Genomic DNA, 27,192 nt, shown 5'->3' on the forward strand with positions numbered 1-27,192 from the left:
CTTCCCTGCATCTTTCTTATAGCGAGTTAACAAGAACCCTCAGATTTGCCACGTGGCATGATCTGGTGCGTCTCTAGACCTGCTCGCCACATTACAACATGCCTCAAAATCTGTGCCATGTGGCACCTTGTGGTTGGTCAGGAACTCCACATCACTGCCACATCATCCCCGCCACATCAACGTCACTATCTCGCTATGGCTAACTAGTGAGCATCTTCGCTTGATGAGATAGCGACATCCACACAATTCGCCACATGTCACGATCTTGTTGCAACTGGTCTGAACTCGCCATATCACCTCCTACTCGCTGCCACTTGGCGCGATCTGATTCGTTGCTCGTACTACAAGTGGGACCCATTTAACATTTTGAATCTCGTCGGATTTCGGAGTTTTCCAGTGACCTCACTATGTCGCTAGCCGAACTTTCTGAGATTTCCCGACTAGCGAAGTAGCGGGGCGCCAGATTTTTGAATTTTCCAATCGCGTTCATTCTGCTGACATCATCATCTTGGTCTACGTGTCGGGTCAAAATTATGGTCCTCTTTCCTCCAGCCGGCTGGGACCCACGCACGTGGCTGAGGCTTCAAAAGCTTTTGTCTTTGAGACACTTTACTTCAATGTGCTTTAGTATTTAAATAACAAAAACTCCCCGTGTACAAGCGATGTGGGACAATTCGTTTTAATTTTCCCTTTGCCCTGTAGATGCTGATTTCTTCTGCTGCACATGTGTGAGTTGTTCCAGCTCCTTTGGCATGAGTTGCTCATTCTTACATAGAGCTCTGACCTTGTGATTGATAGCTCCACAATGGAACTTCATTTTTATGTAAATATCCCTGCCTGTTGGTCGTTTTTTGCCATGAATCCATAGACTCTTCATAGTGATGGTCGTTTCTTATGCATATGGTCATTTAAAATGAAGCTCCCCCCTTCTAAGGATGCTATGAGGGAAGAATACCAATCCATTATTAAGAATGATGTTTGAGAAATTGTTCCAAAACCTGAAGAAAAATCCGTTATTTTTTCTAAGTGGATATTTAAAATCAAAAATGTTGCTAACGGTAGCATTGAAAAATATAAGGTCAGTTTTGTCGCCAGAGGATTCTCTCAGAAAGAGAGAATTGATCAGAACCAACCAATGTTTCAGATACTATTAAACATAATAACTTGGAAGGATGCTATGAGGGAAGAATACCAATCCATTATTAAGAATGATGTTTGAGAAATTGTTCCAAGACCTGAAGAAAACCCGTTGGTTTTTCTAAGAGAATATTTAAAATCAAACATGTTGTTGACGGTAGCATTGAAAAATATAAAGTCAGATTTGTCGCTAGAGGATTCTCTCAAAAAGAGAGAATTGATTATGAAGAAACCTTTGCTCCTATTGCCAGATACACCTCTGTAAGAGTAGTCCTAGCTATTGGAGCATCGAAAGCATAGAAGGTACATAAGATGGATGTAAAAACAACATTTTTGAATGAAAAGATTACAGAAGAGGTATATTTGGAGCAACCTAAAGAATTTGAAACTCATAACCCTAAAGTTTTTGTTTGCAGGCTCAAGAAAGCTCTCTATGGGCTTAAACAGGCTCCAAGAGCATGATATGAGAGAATTGATAAGTATCTCACCAGCTTAGGATTCTCCAAGAATGAAGCTGATCCAAATCTATATTATAAAAGGGATAAAGATGATATGATAATTTTGATACTGTATGTTGATGATTTACTCATAACAGGTGATGATCATCTTATAGATCAATGCAAGAAAGATCTAATTAGAGAATTTGAGATGAAAGATTTAAGACTCCTTCATTACTTCCTAGGATTGGAAGTATGGCTGAATTCTGACAGCATCATACTTAATCAAGGAAAGTATACATTAGATATCTTGAAGTGATTTGGAATGTGGAACTGCAGGCCTATGTCTTCTCCAATGGAGACTAATCTACATAAACTTAAGGAAGCAACAACAGAATCAGCTTACATAGATTCTACTCTTTACAGACAGATGATTGGGTCTCTTATGTACTTGATAAATACAAGACCTAACATTTGTTGTGTTGTTAATGTATGAGTCAAAGGAGATTCACCTAGTTGCAGTCAAACACATCATGAGATACTTACAAGGCACTCTTAATCTTGGGCTCAAGTATGAGAAAGTTGACTTGGATTTACATGGGTACACAGACTCGGATTGGGTTGGAAGTGTTGCTAATAGGAAAAGCACTTCAGGATGTTGTTTCAGTTTAGGCTCAGTGATGATATCTTGGATATGCAGAAAACAGGCATCAGTAGCACAAAGTTCCACAAAAGCTGAATACATTGCCGCAGCAATGGCCTCTCGGGAAGCAGTTTGGCACAGAAAGTTACTTGTGGGATTATTTGGTCAATCCATGAATCCTACTATTATTCATTGTGATAACCAGAGTTCCATCAAGCTTTCTGTGAATCAAGTTTTTCATGACAAATCCAAGCATATTGAAATTCCTTACCATTATGTAAGACATATGGTAGATAGGAATACTGTAAAATTAGAATACATTTGTACTGCAAATCAGACAATCGATATTCTTACCAAACCTCTCTCTCTAGTGAAGATAGATCACTTCAGGAAAAGACTTGGTATGGTTGAATTGTAATACATTTGTATTCTTTAATCATTAATAATTTTTAATTAAAATTTTTATTGTCAAGCTATTGACTGTTATGGGCTTCGCCATTTGTATTCATTATTTAAGAGGTGAATATCCCTAAGATAATGAACACTTGTATAAAAGACATTATGAGAGATGACGATGTCTTAGATAATGTGTTGAACAGTAGAACTACTGTTAGATCTAGATGAGTTCAAGATCATTTTGTGATGTAGACATTTCTATGCCTATGAGTCACAACATTAATAAAAGAAGAATTTAATCATTCTCCGGATTTCATCCTGTGTTCTGATAGATCTTAACTCAAGATCATGTTGTGATATAGGATTGCCAGTACCTATGAGTCACAACTTGGCTAAATGAAGAATTTAATCATTCTTCGAATTTCATCCTGTATGTTGCATTCCATGCAATATTGTTATCACTGGTATGAGTAATAAGTCATATCACAAGATGATAATATGACATAGTATAATGTGTTCTATGATACCACATGCTTAGAAGATTCAGATAGATATAGAGTATCAATCTATGCTTATTCATCTTGATTGATGTTGCTAGATATGTTATCTCTCAATATGATTATCAAGTTAAGAGGGAGTGTTAATTCTATATAACTTCGATAACATATTGATCTGAACAACAAATCGCACATAATCAGATAAAACATGGACATCCTCATGTAGGATTTGCCTATTTATAACCCTTTATGAATTACCTTATTGGCATCTCATTTAGGAGCATTAAATAATGTTTAGTTTGCATGATTGTTAAACTTTGTTTGCTATCTAATTTGATCTTCTAATAGACATCGATCTCGAAGGATAATTATGTGTTTATTATAAGGCTGACCTAGAAGAGTCATGTCCTTTGTAAGGACATGCCTCTTGGGTTCAATATAAATATAGGGTCAGTATGAGGATAGAGAGCACATAATACAAAATAAAATCTGCTCCTCTACATTACTGCCTTATTCAAATTATTGCAGACTAAGAACATTTCCAGAATAGTATTTATACTATTGATAAACACTTCAAGTCTCAACTAAAGAAGATCATCTTCAGCAAGCATTAAAGAAAGTTAACTCAGTCTGATTTATAGCATAATTTGCAGAAACTTTACAAACTCGATCACAACACTATTTGGCAAAAAGAAAAGAAAATGACTCTTTTCTATGTCTTATATTTTCTACTACACCCAAAATGCAATTTCATTTCATTTTCAAGCAGAATGAGAAAGAAAAAAGAGAGTTTTTTATGCCAAAATTGGATTGCATTGAAGGGAAATCAGCAAGGAGATTGAGCATAAATCAATGGTTGAATCACAGCTGGGCAGGTTTGAAGCTACTTTTCGTGCATCTAGAAGAATCTACAAAATATTGGAAAGAGCTCCCCATTGATTTCAAGCAAAATTTAAGAGTTGAGTTTGTATTTTGAAATAATTAATTGCTTTTTAGCAAAAATTTAGTTTCTCTTTTATATTTCCTTTTTTCTATTTGCTATTTTGTTGTAGTGAACCAAAGAACAAGCCCTAGGTGTGTTTATTATTTTTGTTGAATAAACCTTAAGTGTTTTTGCTAAAAAATATATATAGTTTTATATTTGTAACCCTAGTTGTTTCATACTAGTATAACTATAAATCATAGATGTTAAGTTTTTTACTATTTGTATGTTATTGCAGCATTCTTTACAAGCATAAATTGTTGCTGTCACAATGCCCCATACACCGATTAGAAGCGATCCTTTTTGGAAACATGCTATTATTACCCATGGAAAAAATAAAAGAGATGGAGGAATTAACAAATTGAAATACCATCTTGCACACTACATCCTGATCCATGCAAACATGTGCCTCCCAAGGTTACAAATGAAGTGAAACTTCAATTCGAAAACTGCAAGCAGCAAATAGAGATTAAAAAATGAATAGAGAGAAGATGGAAGACATTGGTGGTACTAGAGAATCTTCACCAATTCCTTCATTACCTTCATTTTTGAGTGCTAGTAGTGTTAGTATTGGGCCTTGAGTTTGTGCATCTAGAGTAGTCTCACATATTTTAACACATGCTGCTTTAGGTTTTCAACCATCAGCTGAGAGCATGGGTTGGAACTGTTTATTGTCACAAGTAAACAAGTTTAATGCATAATAGAGAAGTAAAGAATGTAACACAGAGTTTCATAAAATTGGACAGTTGATTCCATTAATGTTAATGTCAATACAATATAAGATAATCTACTTCAAATTCATATCTAATGCTACTTAGGTGAATGTACATATAGTACCCGAAGGGTTGCAACCAACTATCGTGTTCCAACTACTTCAGTACCGAACAACTTACACACTTAACTAATAACTATTCCCGAAGGTTACAATTATTCCCAACAACATCATCCCCTTTGCCAAAAAAAGTCATCTGCCGATGACGGATACAAACTAGGGAAAATGTTGATTACATATATGAAAAAACAAGCTAAGAAGAGTTGGGAGGAGTTGTTGGTTGGGGCGTAGAGGTGTTCAGTTTCCTCCGCAACTAGCACACTTGCTAAGTGCGAATATCCTAATCTACTCGATCTCTAAATTCTCCTCGACTACCTCCCTCAGCATCAATGTGACTTCTTGTAATTCAGCCTCCTTATCGTAGGCTACCTTTGCTATCTCCTTTTCCTTCATTACCTCTGCCAGTTGTTGTTCAACCATACTCTTACCTTGTGTGGCTGCCTCTAGTTGCGCTACCAATACTGCACGCTCTGCTTCCCAAGCGGTCTGTTGAGTGGCTAGTCGGGTAGCTATCTCCTCTCGAGATTTCTCTGCTGCTACCTGAGCCCCTTCCCTAGCTTTCTCCTTTCGTCGCAATGCAAGCACCTCTTCTGCAAGCAACCTGCCTCTATCCACTATCTTAGTAATAGCATGGAGGTATGCATGTACATCTGCATCCCTCCTATCATCTCTTGGTATTTCGTCCTCTGCTTGCACCATAATCTCTACTTCCCCTCCTGCTGCTACTCTACTATATTCTCCCATCTCTCCTAGCAAAGGTGCCTCGACGTCTCTAGGGACATCATTGTCCAACAACATTGCCTCCGAATAAAGGTCCTCTCTCACAAGGGACTAAATAGAAGGTCCCCGTGCTACAAGTGGAAGTAGTCATCGTACCAAGCATGCACTCGCACAACCCGATGAACTGCTTTGTCTTGCTGATGCATGATGTTATTGCTCTGGAATACTCACATCCATGCTCGCCCCAAGACTACCTCCTACTGGCTCGACCAATAATGCGGCATCCATAGTCACCACCGCATTTGACCCAATCACCTCCAGTTGAACCTACTCCTGTGATCCATCACCTGCAATCTCCCCAACTCCTTCTATCACACTTCTAACCAAATCTTCAACTGTCTGAGGCATATCAGCAACTACTAAAGTGCTCTCTGTGGTCGATGCTATCACTAGTGGCCTCCATCACCGTAGTCTCGTTCACCCTCGAAACCTTCACTATCATCATTGTCAGTGGAGTCATATCTATTGTTGCTCTAACCTAACCAAATGTCAGAATAAGGGCATTGTGGTAATGGGTGTCAAATGAGTTGTGCTAAAGAACATAGGTCGTGGAAATAACAGTCGGGTTTCTGAAATCACCTCCACTTCCTCATCTTCGTCCTCTTCTATATCATTCTCATCCTCGGACATCTCCTAGGGCCTGCTATCCATATCCCCAAGACCTAAGCTAACATTTGTCGCCTGTCTGGACCTCTTTTGTCCTACTGCTTTTTGACAGCCTGGCATGTCTAAATGTCTAAATATGATCGCGTGGTGCAACATGCAGAACATCCTGTGTTGAAGGGTCATAAAATCGTACATGCACTCAGATAATAATATGCCCCAATTATAAACCCTTCCTCCCAACAAGTTATTCATAATGGAGACTACTGAAATGAAATTTTGCACGCACAACTGGAGCCTGTTACTGACTTTTGACCAAGTCCATCAAGCCTCTCCGATGCCGATCTTTGATAAACGACCTCTTTATGCCCCTGTTTTGGGAAGCCTTGTTAAGCGTCTCCCTCTCTACCTCTGTAAGGTCATCTCGACAGATTAGCCAAATGTAGATATCTTTCACCTCCTAAGCCAATTTTCGCAACTTTTTTAACTCCACTTTATGCCCTTTCATTGCTTGAATTCTGATGGTGTGAAAGAAACTACTACCAAGTGGTCCATGTGTGATATTGTGCTCTTCATGGAGACGTTATCAAAGGTCTCAATCATTGCTTGGAGAGGGCTTTCAAAATCCTTGATGCAATATCGGCATTTGTATCATCCATTGCACCTACGCATGTCTCAAGTTATCTTCAATAACCTGGTTATCTGGTGTTGTTGCACTCTAGAACCACCACCTCCGGCAATCCAAACCATTCAAGCCTTCAAACATAATTGTATGTGGCGTCACGTACTCTTTGGTTGGGGTTGTAGAAGCTCTCAGTCTCCTCGTCTTTTTACCTTTGTCCATACTGCCTGCAACTTTTACACCTAAAAGAAAAATTTGAGCGTTCTTGGTCATCCTGGAACTCAAACTTGGCAAATTTGTAACTTTGTTCTCCAAGAAGCGGTTCTCTTTCTAGCTCAGTCCATAATCGTCTTGCTTCTGTGATTTCTTGTAATAACTAATTCTTCCAATGGTCGTACAGCATTGCTTTCCAGTTTTCTTTGTATGCCACTTGTTCCTTCTCTGACAATACTCTTCTTCCACCAATGGCCTCACCACAGTCCGTGGAATGACTCTCAACGTCTTCCTCTACCTTCTCCCGTTGGGTTACTCCAATCCTACAGACGCTTAATGCTTGCCTTGATGCCCGACAACTGACTCCTTGAAGTCGATGGTAGGATTTAATGATGCTAACGGGACCACAGCTTTGAGCTAGTTTTCTCTTTCTTCCAATCAAAAATTTTGTATTAGTTCTTCCACACAAACCCTAAAGAAATATTCCTGTCATTTTGCAGGTGCAATTATCATGTTTGTGTCTGTGTTTTAATTTGTGTGGTGGCAGTGTTTATTTCTTGGATGGTGATGTGCGGTGGTCTTTTGCCAACGGATGGATGACCTCCCAGGAAGTCCCGGTGCTTCACCCCTATGAGCATCACCTAGATCCAATGAGTGTTAAGCGTTCCATTTATTCCCATCAGAGATGGATTCATGTTGAATCACTACTCATGAAACATGGGTCAATGAGTTGACTCAAAAATCACACAGTTAAATCTTGATAACAATATCACAATTTGACTTGCTGTGGAAATTATCTCCTACTTATCAATTGATGAGCTTAAGGGGTTTTCTAATGAATGGTTCATAAGGCACAACACTTGGTGATAAGATAAGATAAGATAAGATAATATTATTAATGTCCACGAAAAATCGACACGGTTTATGGGACTGAGCATACAAACAGAAGAGCCGGCCAAAGCAGAAGCACCAAACGATGATTGAGAAGAAACAAAAGCAAGAGACAAACAAGAAGGAAGACAAGGTAAGGTTTTGCAAATGGGATTGCAAGCTTTGGGTTTAACCATGGAGGAAACTCCGTAGTTAAGCACACTCAAGCTGGAGTAGTACTGGGATGGGTGACTTCTTGGGAAGTCCTGGTGCTTCACCCCTGTCAGCATCACCTAGATCCAATGAGTGCTAAGTGTTCCATTTATTCTCATTAGAGATGGATTCATGTTGAATCACTACTCATGAAACATGGGTCAATGAGTTTGACTCAAAAATCACACAATTAAATCCTGATAGCAATATCACAACTTGACTTGCTGTGGAAATTATCTCCTACTTATCAGGTGACTTCACTGTTTGATGATAGACATTGTTCGATGACAGTCATTGCGCGGTGACTTCTGCTTACTTTTTTTTCTAAGTATTCCTCTCTTTTGGGCAACTGGTATTAACTCTACGACCCTCGTTCCTCTAATGATAGATTTTCAATTTCGAACAATTAACTGGATACACCATCTCTCGTCCTTCGAGAGTCTACAGCTTAATGGCTCCATTGTCGTCAACTTACTGTATTTTGTAGGGTCCAAACCATTTGACCTTGAACTTCCCAAGTTTAATCTCGTTATGCCAATTGCACTTTAGCACCAGTTGTCCATCTAAACTGTCCAAAACAGCTCATAGAACCTTCTACCAATCTCCACAAAACTAGGCTCCCTCCTACAAAATAGGAAGCCCTTCTATAATTTAGAATACTATTTCTAACCCTTGGCAACATCAAATAAACTCCCAAAATGTAGTCAAAAGATGTCTTGTGTACATCTGCAACCCCTAGGTGGTCTCCTTATACAATAAATTGGCCTACAGGAACCCGGATAATAGGCCAATCCTGCTTGAAAACTGGCACTAAGGAAGGCACAAACATGGGGACATTACAAAAAAGCTTACAATTTATTGCAATAAATATTTATTTCAGAATTTATGATCAATAATATTTTGGATTTCACTGAATAATATTTGTAAGGGTTTGTTGTTGTTGTCACAAGAAGTATTTGCTCTTCATGTCACTATTTGTAAGTATCAGGGTGTCATTACTTCAATAACTGTACATGGAAATTTGGAAATATAAAAGTTTCAACATTTGCAACTGTAAGACAAGCTTATTTGCTGTTAACAACTTTTCTCATGATTATATAAGGCATTATAGTTCAGATTAGTTGCAATAATTGATTGCGTTTGGTATATGAGGATTTCCAGACTTATATCAATATTAGTTACTTTTGGCTCTGCTGTATTAATCACAATATTTTGGTAAATGACAGTCTCTTTGATTTATTGCTATTAATATTGCTAATCAGCATTTAACCATCGGATTTTGACATCTACAAAAAATCAGCTGGGGACATTACATAGAATTATTGACAAGGATAGATCTTTGTGAAAAATCTATACTTGGAATAGGACTAGGAACTTTAATTATCTATGGAAGTTGCACAAAGATGCATAGGTATTGAGTAACGTGTTTTGCCATCAATCCTATTTTACCAAGAAAAATGACAAAAACACAATTATATAATTTCTATACCTTATGATAAACAGTACATGCATCAAGATGTCGACAGCCTTGACACATACTATAGCTCTGCACAACCAGAGTTACCATACTATTAGCACAACTACATAATAAGCCCTGCCAAAAGAAGGCATTTTCAAAATTGCTCATTTATTATCAATAATGCCAAAAATGTTGAACCTTTAGCATTGGAGGCAACAACTGCGCTGATGATGCTGCTAATAAATTGGATGCATGGTCATTCCTCCGCATCATAAGACCAACAAGATCTGCATGTTGAACTGCAACTCCCTACAGGAAAACATAATAGAAACATTATAAGGAGGATCTGACTGTAATGTCCCTTAGAATAATCATTCAATAAAACAATATTGATTATTTAAAATTGGCTCTTACAACACAAACTAATATTAAAAAATAAATTATATGTCTTCAATAAATAATTATTAATATTTATCATAAGATACAAACTAATATTAATTAATCTCTGGAGTATTTGATTACAGGAATTCTTTTGTTATCAGAAGACTTCGGTAAATGAAGGAGGACAGGTTGGATGATTAAATCTTGAATGTTTAAATCATTCTCGGAATTGGAGCCGACTGACAAATTCTCAGTGGAAGAACTGGACTATAGGTCATTGCAGATTAATAGATAGATTGCAGATTGAAGGTGAAAAATGGCAAGGAGTCATAGCGATATTTTCTGGCAGGAATTATTGGTAACGCAGAGAAAGACTGGAAGCTCGATGTCATTAAAAGAAAGTGGTGAAGATACAGAAGCTTCCAAGGTTCTCAGACCAAGCAAACACGGGTGTTCCTGCAGGTTGAGTTTATAACCAATATCAAGTATTGTCATACTCCCACCAGTAACTGATTCCAAGAGAAAATTTGTATTGCATTAATAGGATCCATTGTATTTGGGCAAGTGACAGACATTCCACAGCCAAGATGAATGTTTCAGAGACCACTAGAATAGTTTCACAGTCAAACACAAATCATAGACTGAATAGCATTGAAATTCCCAGGATCGAGAATGATTATTCTGTTCTGTTCCAATTTGCAAGTTGGTAGCATGAAGGCTGTAGTTTGCGAATACAATGAGGTTCAAATGAAATGAAAGAAATGCTGGGCAATTAGGGACTCAATACCAGATTCCATTCCAGCATGAACTGAAACTGTGAAGGTCTGGAAGATTTTAGTGCCTTCAAATCAAACTAAACACGGAAAACCTCTGTGTCGGGTTCTGTACACGATTATTAATTTATTAGCATCCACTCTGCAGCAGATACACAACACGTTTGAGTGCAAGAATTGTAGCGGGAGTTTAGTTATGGTAAAGACACCCTTTTCTTCTGATGCTACCGCTCTTCAACATGACACAGGTACAGATATTTTGACCCACAGAGGAACTTGCCACATCATATCTTTACTTCTACAGGGGTCCATAAAGGATACATCAAGCATTCGATTATACAAATAGCAGTTGATGAGAGAATTTAGAGTCCAGATTATTATTCAGAATGCTAGCGGTGAGCATCAGAACTGCAATAGTTAACAGCTGCATAAATCTCTTATCATACTTTCTGGCAAATGTATAAATGCATTATTGTTCTGAAATATTTACTATGGAAAAAGTTCGAATTATGGTGATTACAATTTGAGTTTGAAGAACCAATTCACAGTCTCAGTGTGTCATCAATCAGAATAAAACAGATTTGGGATTCATAGTCTTAAGCATGTCACCATAAAACAAACTTGTAATTAAAAGAATGGGGATGAAACTGTATGCTACCAAGACAATATATAAATTGCTTGCCATGATGCCAGTCTAATGAGTACAAAATTTAAGAGGTAATAGGAAAGGGTTATTACAGGCAAGAGACTACAACGCAACGGTAAATTGTGAGCCTCTCATCGGGGAGGTCTTGGGTTCAAATCTACTCAAAATTAACACATAAAAATAATTAATCTTAATAATAATAATAAATAATCTAGGCATTAGCCGATTACCTATAAAAATAAAAATAAAATCAGAAAGGGTTATTCCACTGACATACCAAATAAAAAATGATAAGAATGCTAGTACTATTAAGGAAGAAACTATAATGTAAATCTCTAGAACCATCACAATAAAGAGACTTTGCAAGTCAGCCTTACTTTTCAAACAATGGACTTAATTGCATCTACTCGTAATTTAAACTAAATAAAGAGATTTCACAGCTAATCCTGTACACAGATATCACATCAACTGTATATAGATGAAAGCAACCTATCAAATAGTAAGTGGTACCACCTAGATTAAGGAAGGGTTTTGAGGAAAAGAGAAATATATTTGGCATTATAGCATCACAGCTCTAAATTGTCAAGACAAAAATCACTTTGTTACATAATAGAATTGACAATAAACACCTCAAATGTCAAAGCAGCAAAGCCCACCTGTGTTTGATTTGTGTGCAGATAATAAAGGAGTCCAGAACCAATATCTTGCATATACCTGCAAAAGGACCAGAGAACATTTCACGTTTGTCATATCTGACAGATTAAATAACTCTTCGACTTCGTGTGTAACTCTTTGACTTCGTGTGTTTCTCTTCTTAAGTTTTTCCATATCATGTTTTCACTAGTAAGCTTTATTGAAGAAAATAATACTTGTACCTGTCAGACATGAGAAGAGTGTACAAGATCACTTGTGCACGATGTTCCATAGCAGCCTGATTAATTTTAGAGAGAAATACCATTAGTGTTAGTTATAAATTAGGTTGAATGAAGCTTTAAATTTTTTAAAGGAAAAGATGGATAAATGAGCATTTGAAAGTCCATTATAATGTAATTATATTCTTATACCTCATTTAAAATAACCCTTTGCATACTGCAGACACCAGACATCACCTTTCAACACATCACCTAAGCATTCATCCTCCTAACACCACCTTCTGACACATGTAAACTAATTTTCATATTAATTAATTTAAATCCATTTTTTCCATCAACGCTTGTTCCATTTGAGGAATCTTTTCTCACCCTATTGTCATGGTGCTACAATTTCTCCCTATCCATGTTCATACTATACTTATACTATCCATATAATCTCTCATCATTCCAATCCAACTATCATTCTGCCAGTTTCATAAGCAACCACATTCCATACATCAAAGAAGCAAATCAAGAGATTATTGAGTGCAGCTATTCTTCCAGCTCAATTAGGCAAAGAAGGAGCAACCAAGGTAAAAGGTTTTATATTGCTTTGAATCTTTATATTGTTAAACTTTTCTTGTCTTCACACCTATATTAGAAGTACTAGCAAGGTTACATGAGCAATTAATGAACAGCACATGCACAAAGTTTAAGTCCTTAAAATATGAAATCTTCCAGAACTACAGATCAAGGTTATTTTGATATTTCTCTTAGAATTGTGACTTAAAGGGACTTTTTTTAAACACATTCATACATATATATATGCATACATACATACATATATATATGCATACATACATACATAAATACATAAATATAGTCAATACTTATAAAGTAAACAAGATAACCAATCCAAGTCGAATTGTATCATATGCTAAAGAAAATCTCAACAAGATTGTTAATATGAGAAATATTACAAAGAATTACAGCATTGATTCACTTTAACCCCAAAAAACATTTCATGACATTCATTCACAATGTAGAAGTAGCAACTAATGCATCCAATTAAATTTGCCAAAATAACTAGACTTTTGTTCAAACTTGGACTTGGTGGAAAATTTTGAGCACAAATCAAAATTAAAAAATATAATATACGAGAAGCTGCTTTTAATTGTTTGTAAGAATATCAAGTTCATTTTCTGGTTTTACAGATTTGGGCAAGTCGAGCAGTCAAGACATGCAAGTCTATTAAAAACTCTTGAATATTGGTAGCATAAGCCACCAAGTCTACAATTCAATGTTGCAGGCTCGACATTGTTAGACTTGTCAAGTCTACAACACAAAATTGCAAACTTTCTGAGCTGGACCCAAACTTGGATTCACAAATCCTCGTGCACGCTTGACAAACCCAACAAAATAGCTCACACTCGGAAAAAGTGGGTGCACGGTTTTGAAGAAATTATAGGGAAAGCACTAAATCAAGTGGAGATTCTTTTGGCTTGTTTCTATTCAACAGAAAAAGACTGTGTACTTCAAAATGACTCGTTGTGGATTTATTGTGCAACTCTCTACCTACAGAAGTGGCGCTCTGTTTCCACCTCAATCAGTTCTCACCACGTCAGGCACTTAACTAGATCAAACTATACAGTTTATAGCTTGGGTATTGGATAATTGAAAGGCGCATGAAGATCATAAATTGCATAAAAGTCACAAATACTGCTGTAGAGAGATTTCAGAAGGAAATTCTTACATATGTCCAAGATTATGGATTGTCTCCATTCATGAGATCCCAAAACCAATAACATTATCCTCATTTGCAAGTGAATGGACTCAAACATGGAAGTTGAGCACAATTTTGTTTTACTTAAAACATAAAAGCCAGATGTGTATTGAGGTTGTAATGCTACTTTTCTCCCAACTGGATAGGTTACATATCATTATTTATTTTATATGGCAGCATATTATTATTGTTATTATTTAAGTTTACATATTATAAAGTATATTTATAATTCATATACTATTATAGATATGCACAAAAATGCTTCTTAATCAATGTTAACCAGCTTAAGACTTAAACATATTAAGAAAACATAAATTATATATAAATTGGCATCCAACAGCATTAATATGATCAAAAAGAATAAATAACATCTTTAAAGAATTTAATCTAAATAACTCCATCTCATTTATAATTATAAATATCTCTGAATATTTTTAGTACTTATCTGAAGCATAGCACTGAAAAAACTCACACTCACTCTAGGAATATGTTTTTGGCATTGGCTCTTGCTATGGCACACTTGGAGGCTAGTGTAAGAACACAATATCTGTCTACTCACACAAAAAGGTGTGCCTCCTCACACCATATCTACTCCCACAGAGCCTTAGCCAAGACAATCCTCAATTTGCCTTGTATCTCGAGTTGGACACACTCTATTTGCATCTTGTTAACGTTATTGTAGCTATGGTCGGATTCCTTCAGAACGACATAGATAACATGAAGGTTGTACTAATATAATTGTTGTGATATAACAATTATATTGATAATACAATTATTATATTATTATTGCTATAATATAATTATAGTGTAATATTATATTGATTATAAAATTACTGAGGTAATATAATTGGTAATGTAATTATTATAATTATATTTATTATAATATAATTATATATTGATTGTATTAGTTGATATATAATTAGCTATAAGAGACATTTATAATTATATATTACTATTATTATATTGGGCCATCTTGGAAGAGTGTTGACCCTTGGCAAAGGGGCACCACCAATAGATATAAAGGAAGTGTAAATCTTCCTTTCTTAATGAAAAAATACACATTATTTGCTTTATTGAGAAGAAGCAGTGCTTGGGGAGACAGTCATGAATTGTCTATGGTTGGGAGGGCAAATCATTGCTCCTAGTTAAACGAACACGTTAAAATCAACATGGTATCAGAACCATGATCAGATTAAGTATTTGGAGCAACGACAGCAGTACTAAAATTCAATTAAAGTATTGACAAATCTCTTGAATTTCAGAGACTAGTCATAAATGGAAATATCAATTCATTGCGATAATCAATTTCATCAACTCCACAGTCACCAAGACCAATCATTACATTCAACAGAGGATGATTGGATAATGCTATGATCAGGATTATCAGAATAAGATATCAGAATATTGTAGTGGTGCACAACTGTACTTCCCTCTGTTTGCTCTACCCATTATTGTCAAAGGATCTTCATGACAATATGTTGATAAGGATCGGATGATCTTTGTATGTCACCGTACTCTAAATGGTGAATGATATGCAATCACCACCTAATCTGTTAGCTAATATCATCAATAAGTGTTCGGACATCTCCCATTTAATCATTTTATTATGACATTACCAAGGACAAAAGGGGGAAAACCTATATAAATTCCTCCCTTTGTAACGTAGTACCGCATGTCACCTTTGGTATATATATAAAATTCGTTGCATATAATATACATTGCCCTTGAATATGTTATTCTTGGCTAGTCAGTCCTTATCTTTCATGTTGTTTTTAATGTTATTTACTCTGTGCGGTGACATGTTCTGACCAATCTCCTCTGCAATGACGTGTATAATTCCCTTCTCCTTCTTGAGTTATGCCTTTGGAGAATGACTACGATGTCGACATCCCGCTACTTCCTTAATGCATGGGCTTGATGATGACTTGGACTTTTCTTATTCGGTATCCTCCTTAATATCTATTTTCCCATGATTTTTATTTTCCTACATTTCTTTTGTTTTATGCGTTGACTATATATTGGAGTTGGGTTCATCACTGAACTCATCATTTTTAGTCGATGTCTCTGACTCCCTATGCTAAGTTGGCAATCGTCTTGAACTCCTAAGAAGACATATGAGTCTCTATTCATCGTGCTCAAACAATTTGCTTCCTCCCATATACACTTATTCTATTGAGATACCAATATTGTTGTCTCTGCATTTTTGAAAATTGCGGTTCTAATAATAATCAGCCAGACAACTCAATGCTCGTCATGTGTTCATATCGGTACTGCTTGAACTGCTCAGAAATGTACTTGCTAAGTTTGTGGAACAGTCGAATGGTCTTTGACATTCCTGATTAATAGATGCCCTCCCACTGAATGTTTTACTTCTATCAGACATAAATATGATTCTCCTCTCACTTGTATCCATGGTGATACAAGTTACGGCAAGTTTTAAATCTCCCTATTATATCCTTTCTAGCTGCGCTGCATATCCTCTTCCGTAAATGATAATTCCAAAATTTCCTCCGTGTATGCGCAGAAGGATGCTGGGATAATTTATATTATATTATATCATGTTCGTTCTTTCATTACATTTGCAGCCTGGCTCTGATATATTGTTGATTTAATAAGGATTGTTGCAAATGTAATAGCATTACCTATATTGTATGTGTTTTCCAAAGGCAGCAATCTCTCTCTTATTTATATTGTGGATCAGACACGGAGAGACATATCCCTTCATGGGACATGTCTATTCATTAACATATACTCTTTTAACTAATATAATGACATTTATAAATATATATTTATTTATTTATATAGAGCATTCTTTTAGTCTTGTTATATTAATTTCTTTAACATAATAATGCTTGGATATATATAAATTTATGTCTCATATATATAATATATAATAAATATAAATATGTATATATATGACTATATATCTACAATAGTATTGTCTTATACATTTATCTGACTGAAGCTACCAAACATCAACAATAAGGAACAAAGTGGCTCAGTATAAGCAGCATAGATGGATGTTAGGGCATAATATGTCATTTATTTCCTTTCATTTAAACTACATTAATTTGAGATCATAAACACATTAGATCACTGATTGGAAAACAAACACAACAATGCACAAAGAAAGATTGGAAGCATCAGCAAATATAGTTCAGAATTTCAACATGATTGAAACGAGGGTATCAAGTTGGCAATAGCTTGAATACCACACAGGAAATACTGAGAGGTGGAGGTGAACCAATCTTTCAGAATTTTTAAAGCTTGAATCACATAAAACATAAAATATCCAACCATAAAGATAACACCGCCAGATTTCTCGTGGAAAACCCTTTCGGATAAAACACTACAGCATACAAAGCTTTCATTAATAAAACATGGGTACCAACCCAGTTTACAAATGAGAGCACCAACCCTCACAGAAAACCAAGTTGGATTGCCTGAAGCACCTACTTCAGATAACTGAGGCCCTGACCTTAGATAAAGCACCAACTCAAAACACAGAATTAAATTATAACTTTCAGAATACACAGTAATATAGCAATATATATAAGTGACACACAGCTTCTTCAAATCCTTAATCATTTTTCTCTTTTAAAACAGCTCCGTCATTTACACATGAATCTGAAACACTATATGAACAAAAGAGAACTCAACTAATTCATCCATACATATGACTTCTGACCCATCTTCCAGTCACAGCCAAAAAATCATCAGACTAACTTTTGCTAACTGATAAAAACACTTATCCATTCATGGGACCAAGGACATTCCCAGCACAAAAGCTTTATAACAGTGACTTCATGCAGATAAATAATCTCCACACAGATAACTAACACCACCACTGCTTGCATTAACTCAACTCTATATCCTCTTACCCATTTCATTTTCTATGCACACTTGGAATAATCTTGAGACGGCTAGGAAGAACTCACAGCAATCACCACTTCAGTCATGCACTCCAAACAAGTATTAGCCACCCTTCACAGAATAGAAAAAATGCCTCTGCAAGAAAATAAAGGCATCCTCCTTTTTGCCAGAAATGGCATTTGTGACTCTACTCCAAAAATACACAGCATCCAATCCATATTCACAGACTACCGTCCAAGTAGGCTATAACATCATAAAACATTTTCTATCTTCAAGAACTTTCACCACTCTGGTAAAACTCTCTCAGCCAGAACCAACTATTATTCCACTGTCTAGGCATAAAAAAGGATAATCAACGCACACTTGCATTCAAACAAAAATGGTACAGATGTTACAAAATTGTTCCATCCATGTTATCTCGTCATAACCTCCTTTTAAAAAAAGAAAAGTTTGAAGCAGCACCTGATTCATTTGAGGCATTCCACAAAACAGCTATTGCACCAAGAATAATAAAAGAAACGGATATATCTGAACAAATTATAGCCACATGGCTTTCCAAAAACAGCTTTCAATATTATCGATTCCCTTTAAAAAAATACAAGTCATTATTCAAATGGAATGAAACTCCCAACTGACTTCTAGATTGACATCAATCTGAATATTCAATTGCTGATGTGGCAATTAATCTGACTGAGCAAGGAGTAAGCAGCTGACAAGCAGCTCAATTAAATACTCAACTACCTTGATCATCAACCTTTGACATCAATGACAACATGCTCAAAAGAGAACTCTTATGAAAGAGGTCTTTTGTTCCTTGTATAATTATAATAGAATAAGACAACTACCCTTGATACAGGTAAAATAAAGATATTTTCTTACATTATAAAAACAAAAACTATATGCATAAATTATCTTATATAGATTATCAATAACTGTATCAAAGCTTTAGATGCACATCCAACTATGCATATGAAGAATGTATCAAGAACAACAGAAATCTGATCTTACTTGTCCAGTTGTTCCCCTGCCTGTCTTGAACTCCAGTGGCATTATAACTTCCTCTCGTACAGAACCATGGGAATCAATCTTTACTCGTAATGAAGCATCAACCATGCCTTTCAATCCATACTTAGGGGACCAAACCATCTCCTCGATATCAATAACCTACAATCTAAATTTTCAATGAGTAAAGTAATTTTTGTTGGCCCTAAATGGCATTTAATTTACAAAACACTTACAAATCAACAATAACATATTCTACTAGTGTACAGATATAAATCTTCCAGTTTTATTGCTTAGAATTAGACTGCAGAGAGAAAAGAACAAGGTTATAATACCTCAGAAACTGACAATTGTATTTCCCCATCCTTGCGACCAAAATCAATTGTGGGCATTGTTGATACCTGAAATTCAAAATTACCACACAAGTATGCTTAGTAAAACATAGGAAGTAAGTAAATGAGCTCCATATCAAGGTATTTATCTTGATAAAGAGAAAAAAGATTACAAAAGAAAAGAATGTTGCAAGAAATATTTGATAACAGAGTTTCAACTTAATATAGGAACGCACATGTGCATTGGTGGATGCACTCATCAAGGTGGAGGATCAATTTTGAGACCTATTTAAAAGATGGACTGCAATATCCTCTTTATTTGGACCTTAGAGTTTAATTAACCCCTTTATTTGGACCTTAGAGTTTAATTAAATTAATTAAGTTGTAAAATAAATAAGGGAACTGTGCTTTAATATAATAAATACTACCTTAGCTAGGCAATTTTATGAGTCATTGCCATATTTAGTATTGTCACAATGCCTTATATCTTGAGCATTTGTTTGGTGAGAAATTAAAATGGCCCCGCAACTATTCATGATAAAGGAATAAAGTAATTATTCAAATATTCCCTTGATTGTTTACATTACACATGGCCATAGCTGAAGCATGAAGGTAGAGGTCGGATGATATCTTTTCTGGGGCATGAGTTTTTCAAGGAAATTGTAACAGTTTGGTGTTTGCTACTTGAAACTATATGCAGAGGGCATCTCAGCATATACATTGTATTTTGCTTCATACTCAAAACTGCTATTGTATTGAGCAAACATTCCCCATCTGAGCCACTTTCAAAATCTGCACCTTGTACTATTTCTGGAACACATCTTTCGTGGCTGTTAATCCTCAGCTATTTATCTCTGTACCTGAAGATATATAGAGGTTAAAGTATATTCTAGACTGGGACGTGATTGGCCCGTGTGGAGAAGAATAATGGTGTTCTTAAATTATTGGCCCTACACTTGACTTTTCTCAATCCAACAATCCCCTCTCATTCTCCATTCAATCCTATCTCTTCATTTGCCACTTGGGCTGCATTAATCAAACTTGGTTCAAATCAGAATTCGCTTAGTTTGAACACACCTCATGGCTGAAACTATCAAGTGTGCAACCTCATTTAAGGTTGCTTAAACTCATCTCATGAGCATGGAGACAACAACAATGCTACCAAACTATGCCTAATCAAAGCACCTAACGCCTATTACCAAGCAAAAGAGGGTGACTCCATTTGCAATGGAGCGATAGTGTGAAGACCTCGTAACAGGCCTTCATGAACATTTCATTCAATTCTTCATGTACAGAGGAAGGCACTCTTAATCTCAGATCAAGGTCCCTACATCTCACAAATTTCCAAAGAAAGAGAGATATTATCAACATGCTTAATCATCTCTGTAAGAAGTGACATGAATAAGCAAGCATATCCACACACAAAATAATTAAAAGAGGATAGGACTCAATTTCAATTTTTATTTTAAATACATAAATTTTCAAAAAAATATACAAAGACAAAATAATTGATTTAGAAATTGCACTTTCCTATACAGTTAATGGCTCTAAAAATAGGAGTCAACTATGGATGTGCTAACTGGTTTTGAATCTTCTAGCCCAAATGTTTTGAGTACTTCCTTGATGTATTTGGATTGGTAGTCATGACACTTAGTTAAGTTTGTCTCATATTGTCCATCAACAAAGTAACCTTAGAACTCTCTATTAGGGAACGTGATGGATACATGCTTAATGTTCTCTAGGGAGGCATATGAGAGACCAATAACAATTTGATTTTCAGCATTTCTTAGAAATAGGCAGAATGTGCCCCATCAAATGGGCTAGCATGCGAAAAGAATAATTTACCAACCATAAGGCACACATGTATGAGGAGAGCCCAAAAGCACTATAGGATGTAGAGCCAGAGCAGCCAGAGCAGATTGATGAGGATGAGACAGCAGCAGCTAGAGATGTAGAGTTGGTTGGTGTTCCTTTCACAATTCTTGACAGTGAGGAGTCCAGTAGTTCCAGTGATGAGGAATTTTCCTTGTGATTAGAGGCCTCCCTTTGCTACATTTCAACATGAATTACTTGTTTAGATATCATGCTACTCATTGTAATCGTCTTTATGATATTTTTGATATAATACAAATCAGAATTGTCTATTTGGCAATAATTTGAATTTTTTATAGTAACTGGTAATTCCATATTCAATGTTCAAGTATATTGTATTTTCTATTGGGTATGTTGCAATTTTGCTATGTTCAGGTATTTGGTACTAGAATCTCAAGTACTTTATATATAGTATATGATAGCCCCACCCCACCCCCGCCACCCAGTCATCCCCCAATTGGAGCCCATATTTCCCAGGTCCCAAAAATCATCCCGACATCCCCTAGTACCTGTATTACATATGTAGCTACCCTTGTAATGTTTGTTTAACATCCACTTCCCTCTAATTTTTATCTCATCTTTTTTTATACTTGTTTCAAATTGCAAATTAGTTTGTTTAGCACTAAATGAGCACTTCGCATAGGTTCGTAGAAGAGAAAAGGGCACTCAAAGGGGTTGCTTCTACCTTCACTTGTAGCACTTGCCACCCACTACCTCATTTTCTTATTGGGAAGCAGCTAGTGCAAACATTTAAAAACAAAAACCATGCCTTCACACTTGAACTTATTTCAAAAGATGCAGTATATGTTATGCTGTCTTAATTTGGTCATTGATTTCTTTCTTTGCCTTCTTCTAATATAATGCAAACTAGCAAAAATAAAAGTTTTTTTGAGCAATAAATATTAAAAATTGATTACCCAAAAATGGCGCATGCAAATCCTTACCCTAGTCGACAAAGGTCAAGGTCATGAGTAACAAGATCACCATGGGTGAATAGTCACACTATACAATAGCCCAACAGATTGAAAGTGTAAATCAAATTTAATTACACATGTTTAAGATGAGAAAAACACAATAAGTTAAAACTTTGAAAAATACTCATAAAAAATGATAAATTTATTGAGGGTTAATAGGCAAAATCTCATGCCCTATAAAGAATTGATTTGGTTCAGTATGAATTTTGAATGTGCATACTATAAACTTCGCAATGGTAATGATGTTCATCATTGTATTGTTGTGATTGTTACTTCACAATCTTTATATGCTTAGCAATATAAGGATACAGTCAATAGCCACATGGTAAACATCATACATCTCATTTTTGTAAGAAAATGGTGTTCTTAAATTATGGTCAATTGTAGTGTAGTTTGTGATCAAGTGTGCTTGTCCACTCCAATTGTAGTGTAGTTTCCTCTATGTGATAGAGAAACATGAAATTATGGAATAGATCAAGAAATCCAATGTGTCAATAAGCTATAACTTCTTCATACAACAGCAAATACCCATAACACATATACAACCTCACCTTACAAACACTACGGTTATCGTAATAAGCACAGCTTAATTAAACTAACAAACATCTTCAAATTCCTAAGCATATGAAAACAAAGTAGGATATACTACCCTATAACAATAACAATATTCCTTTGTTGCTTAAGAAATATTTGGATACATGTGTATTGTATTCCTATATTTTGTTGTTTGCACTTGGTTGAATTTATGCATATTTCCATTTATATATCTATCAATTGAGCAAATAAAGAACGAGAATTGTAATCATAATTGTTGGATGCATTATATAATTTATTTGTACTTACCAATTTACACTTAAATGTGTCAATCCAATTTAAGATTGTGGGAATAGCACCAATTAACTTTGTGTATATTTCCACCTCATTACCTGCAAAGAGCACCACTATATATAAGAAAGTTTTCCACAAAGTATAATGATTAATAAAAAGGTCTTTTGTGAAATATCCCTAAGGGACACAACCTAGCAACATTTTTTGGCTTTAACAATCCAAATAATTTGTTAGAATATCCATAATATTTAGATAAGATCATATACAAAATCATAACATGTTTGTTTTTACTGAATAACTAAACTGGGGTATGAATAAGATTTTGGATATGACCATGTATGGTGTAAGAGCAGCACTTATCAGAGACCTAGACTTAGGAGCAATTACATTTATCTATTTTTCTCTGTGGCCACAAGTGTTCAAGAAATAATAATGCAAAACCAAAGAGCCTAGTGGATTGTGTTGAATGCATAAATGGCCTAGTATTTTGGTTGTTTGGAATAGAGAAAGGAGTTGAGGGAGATGGATTCATCATCAGGTATTCAACATAGAAAACTAAAAATCTTGAATTATCAAATTTCCCATACAACTAGTAGAGTGGGACAAAGGCACTCCCAATTCCCTCTAAAGTAAGGGCCTGTTTGGTTGCTGGAATACAACCGAAATAGGAATAGGAAATTAGAATATAATTTGTATTCTTTGTTTGGTGCGTGGAATAGGAATAGGGAATAGGACTACGTATTCTCATTTTAGCCCCAAAATGAGCTTTTGTCCATTCCAAAAAATACCTGTAATTGGAATTGCTATTCTTGCATTCATTTTAACTTTCTCAAATTTGATTAAATTTTCAAATCCGTTTTGACTTGGGGTGAGCGTTGGAACTTTGTTTTCAATATTTTCAACTATTTCAGCGATTTTCCAATGGTGCCGATTGCATCTTCAAAAATATTTTCAAATGGCGCCGATTGCAAGTTAACCCTATTCCAATTTAAGCTTGCATAACCAAACAAGGGATAAACAAGATTGGATTGCATTTTTCCATTCCTATTCTTCATTCTCCATTCTCATTCAAATTTTCTATTCTAATTCTCAATTCCTACGCTTGCAACCAAACAGGCCCTAAGGGATTATGTTATTGGAATAAACACGGGTTTCACTTATCATTTGGAAGAAATTGTGACATGACCATTGGTTTTTTGCTTCTTGGTCATTCCTTCCTAGTTCAGATTTTGATTATCAAGTACCAATTTTATTTGTTAACTAGTCTATACTACATGTTATTTATGCTACTATAAATATTAGTAGCCATATTCAATGGAATGACATTTTTTAGTGGTAATAGATCTTGGTTTTAACTCATTGGTAGATCTTTTTTTATAGATCACATTGAGATTTTATTGGAGATATTTTACAAATAAAATTTATTTAGGAGAGGGAAAGTGAAGATAATACCAAATATTATCATGGAGAAATACCTAGCAAGTGGTGGGTATATAAGAATTTCCGTGCTTCTTATGATCAATGCTTCCATGATAGGATTTGAATTGTAACAATGTAGTCCTCCAATGTCAACACCAATGGGCTTTACATCATCTATAGCCAAAAGATGAAAATCAAGTACTCTACATGAAAGATAGAGGTATTGGGTACAATATAATGGATGGTTTTCCTCAAGCCTAGTTCCTTTTATTATAATCATTTATTTGCTCTTTATAGCCTACTCAATAAGTATCTTGAATTTATTTTTGTTTTTTAATTTAAAATTTTAATTTCTCGACTTGTCTTAGTCACACTTTTGACCATAGTTTGCAAAATATGTGAGAGTACTCTCCGAGTTGCACATTTATAGACACAAGAAAAACATGGATAAAATCTCTAATGCAAGTAAAATGCTGATTTCATTTTATTTTTTGTTATAAACTTACGCCATTTCTCTCTTGAGACATCAAATTTTAATTTTAAAATTCATTTTTGTAATTGATTTTTTGCAAAAAAATGTTCATTAAAATATTTAAATTTTTAGTACTCTATAACTTGTTGAGTTTTTCCTAATTTTTGTTGAGATTTTACCGAGTCAAAATAGGCCTTGCTAAGTACTCTTTGTGTCTGAGTCTACAAACTATGTTTTTTACATCATTTTACACCTCCTTGAAAAACACCTTATAATATCACTTTGAGATGCTTTATAATTTAATAATAAAATATAAGATGCAAATTTTATTATATTAAATTTTTTTTGGGGCAACTTAAATTTAATTTTTATATTCTTTCCTTAGCTCAAAAGAGGACATGACAACCAAACCATGCTACGCTTGGAGCACAACTAACTTTGGAGGGAGAGTATATGGTGGAAGAAGATTGTACCTAAGCAAGCCAAATAGACCATTTGTAGTTGTTGATACTATTCTATCATGTCATTCCATATTGTAAGGTCTTTGTGTTAGCAATTGATTGTAGGTGTTGTTGCAAATGCAAGTCCTAGGTTCAAAGTCCCCTTATAGAAGACCCTAAGGACAAGCATGTTAATGAATGCAGTTGAGGACTGAGTAATGTTCTTGTGGATATTGAATGAAGATGGCAAGTGTAGGTTAGCCGTTACATAATGTCAAATGGGTAAACAAATGGAGAACCCAGCAACCATCATGGACATAGACTTGGTTGATCTCCTCACTGTTATTTAACAAGGGACATGTTAAGTACCAGAACTTGCACCCTGCACTGAACTGAAAGAGTTCAGTAATCCTGTTATAACATGGGAATCACTTCTATGTGGGACATGCAATGAAGTGAGACCTCCGATTTCTAGGCCAGTTCCTATCAAATGCTTCACTTAAAGCTTGAAAACTTAGGAGAGAAAGGGATAGAAAGATACAGAAAAGAAAAACTAAACCTATGGTGATGCACCTAGAATCTGTGATATTCAGAGAACTTTTACACTTGAAAACAATGAAATAATCTTCAAACTCATATGACTTGCCTAACATATACATGCACATAAATATTTTGCAAAAAGGTTGAAATGATTATTTGCTCAACAAAGGAAAATAAACATTCACAATGAAGAACAGATTAAATCTACTCACACAACCTGAAACATGTGCCATACATTTACCACAGAATAGGTACAAGAGTGAGACAAAACTGAAAGGAAAATGAAGCTTTCACAAACAATTCTATCAAATCACACGAACACAATTCTACAAATGACAAGAAGATGATAAGAATTATGTCAAAACTGTCTCCAAGGTAGCTTCTGAATATCATAAAATGAGTTACAGAATCATGCAAAAATATGCCCAAAGGATAGAAAAATCACTAAGAGCCCAAATCGCATAAGAGAGAACTCAGTAAAAATGTGTTGCAAAACTCATTAAGTACAATGCTAATTCAACCAACTTGGTCGAAATCTGGAAAAAAGGACTAAAAATAGGAGTCAAAACTCATTGAAAAGAAGCCCTCAAACTTGGAAAAAGTCACTCCACCTAATAAAGAACTCAATAGCTCATCAAAACTGCCCCTAAAACACTCCAACTGCTCATAAATGACTTCTAAAAAGTTGGAGGAAGTCAAATTCGACCTCTCTACATGAGCTCAACCATTAACTCAAGTGTCTCCAAGTTAATTATAACCTAAGAGAAAGGGTCAATCTCTATCCATTAATGCCTCCATATTAATTCTAATAGAAACATTATTACATTCTCCAAAAAGATTTTAATAATTATTAATTGATTTAGAAATTGCATCAATTAATAACTATTAAATTACATGAATATTATGGAGCAATAACAATCCACCATTTTTATTTTTATTTTAAATTTCTCTACAATTGATAATAATATAGTTATATGTTATTATATCTAGTCAACATATAATTGTGTTACCCAATATATAAAGGATTTTTAAAAAAAACAAATAAAAAGGTCGGACATCAAACTTCATAAAATACTTTTGAAAATATTTATATCACTGACCCCCTAAGATATTTGTCATTCACTTTACCTTTGGAGACTTCACGGGCTTTTGAAAGCTTCAAACCCTAGATGGTCGCCATGACTTGGTGAGAAATCTGGAGTTCTTGGTCATGAAAATCGGCCTGATTTGTAGCATTTGACAAATTATTAGCTAAAACTTCTTGATTTGAGCTTGCTGTCATGAGTTATTGGTACTGGAACTGATCTCTTGCTTTCATTATT

General features: G+C 35.2%; 1 protein-coding gene across 1 annotated transcript in view; it reads right to left on the reverse strand.

Moving 5' to 3' along the window:
* The window catches only part of EMB2411 (DNA replication helicase), a 171,751-nt gene that overhangs the window by 119,080 nt on the left and 25,479 nt on the right, over positions 1–27,192 (reverse strand). The window contains exons 11-17 of the mRNA XM_089799309.1: positions 23,015–23,097; positions 19,329–19,394; positions 19,000–19,155; positions 12,360–12,415; positions 12,141–12,198; positions 9,883–9,993; positions 9,715–9,771 (exon numbers count right to left, since the gene is read on the reverse strand). Of these exons, the coding sequence (XP_089655435.1) occupies positions 9,715–9,771; positions 9,883–9,993; positions 12,141–12,198; positions 12,360–12,415; positions 19,000–19,155; positions 19,329–19,394; positions 23,015–23,097 (587 nt within the window). The remainder of the gene's footprint in view (positions 1–9,714; positions 9,772–9,882; positions 9,994–12,140; positions 12,199–12,359; positions 12,416–18,999; positions 19,156–19,328; positions 19,395–23,014; positions 23,098–27,192) is intronic.

The sequence above is a fragment of the Cupressus sempervirens genome, chromosome 9, assembly GCF_028749045.1.
Source record: "Cupressus sempervirens isolate cs-2001-9-10 chromosome 9, ASM2874904v1, whole genome shotgun sequence".
In the NCBI taxonomy this organism is placed as follows: Eukaryota; Viridiplantae; Streptophyta; class Pinopsida; order Cupressales; family Cupressaceae; genus Cupressus; species Cupressus sempervirens.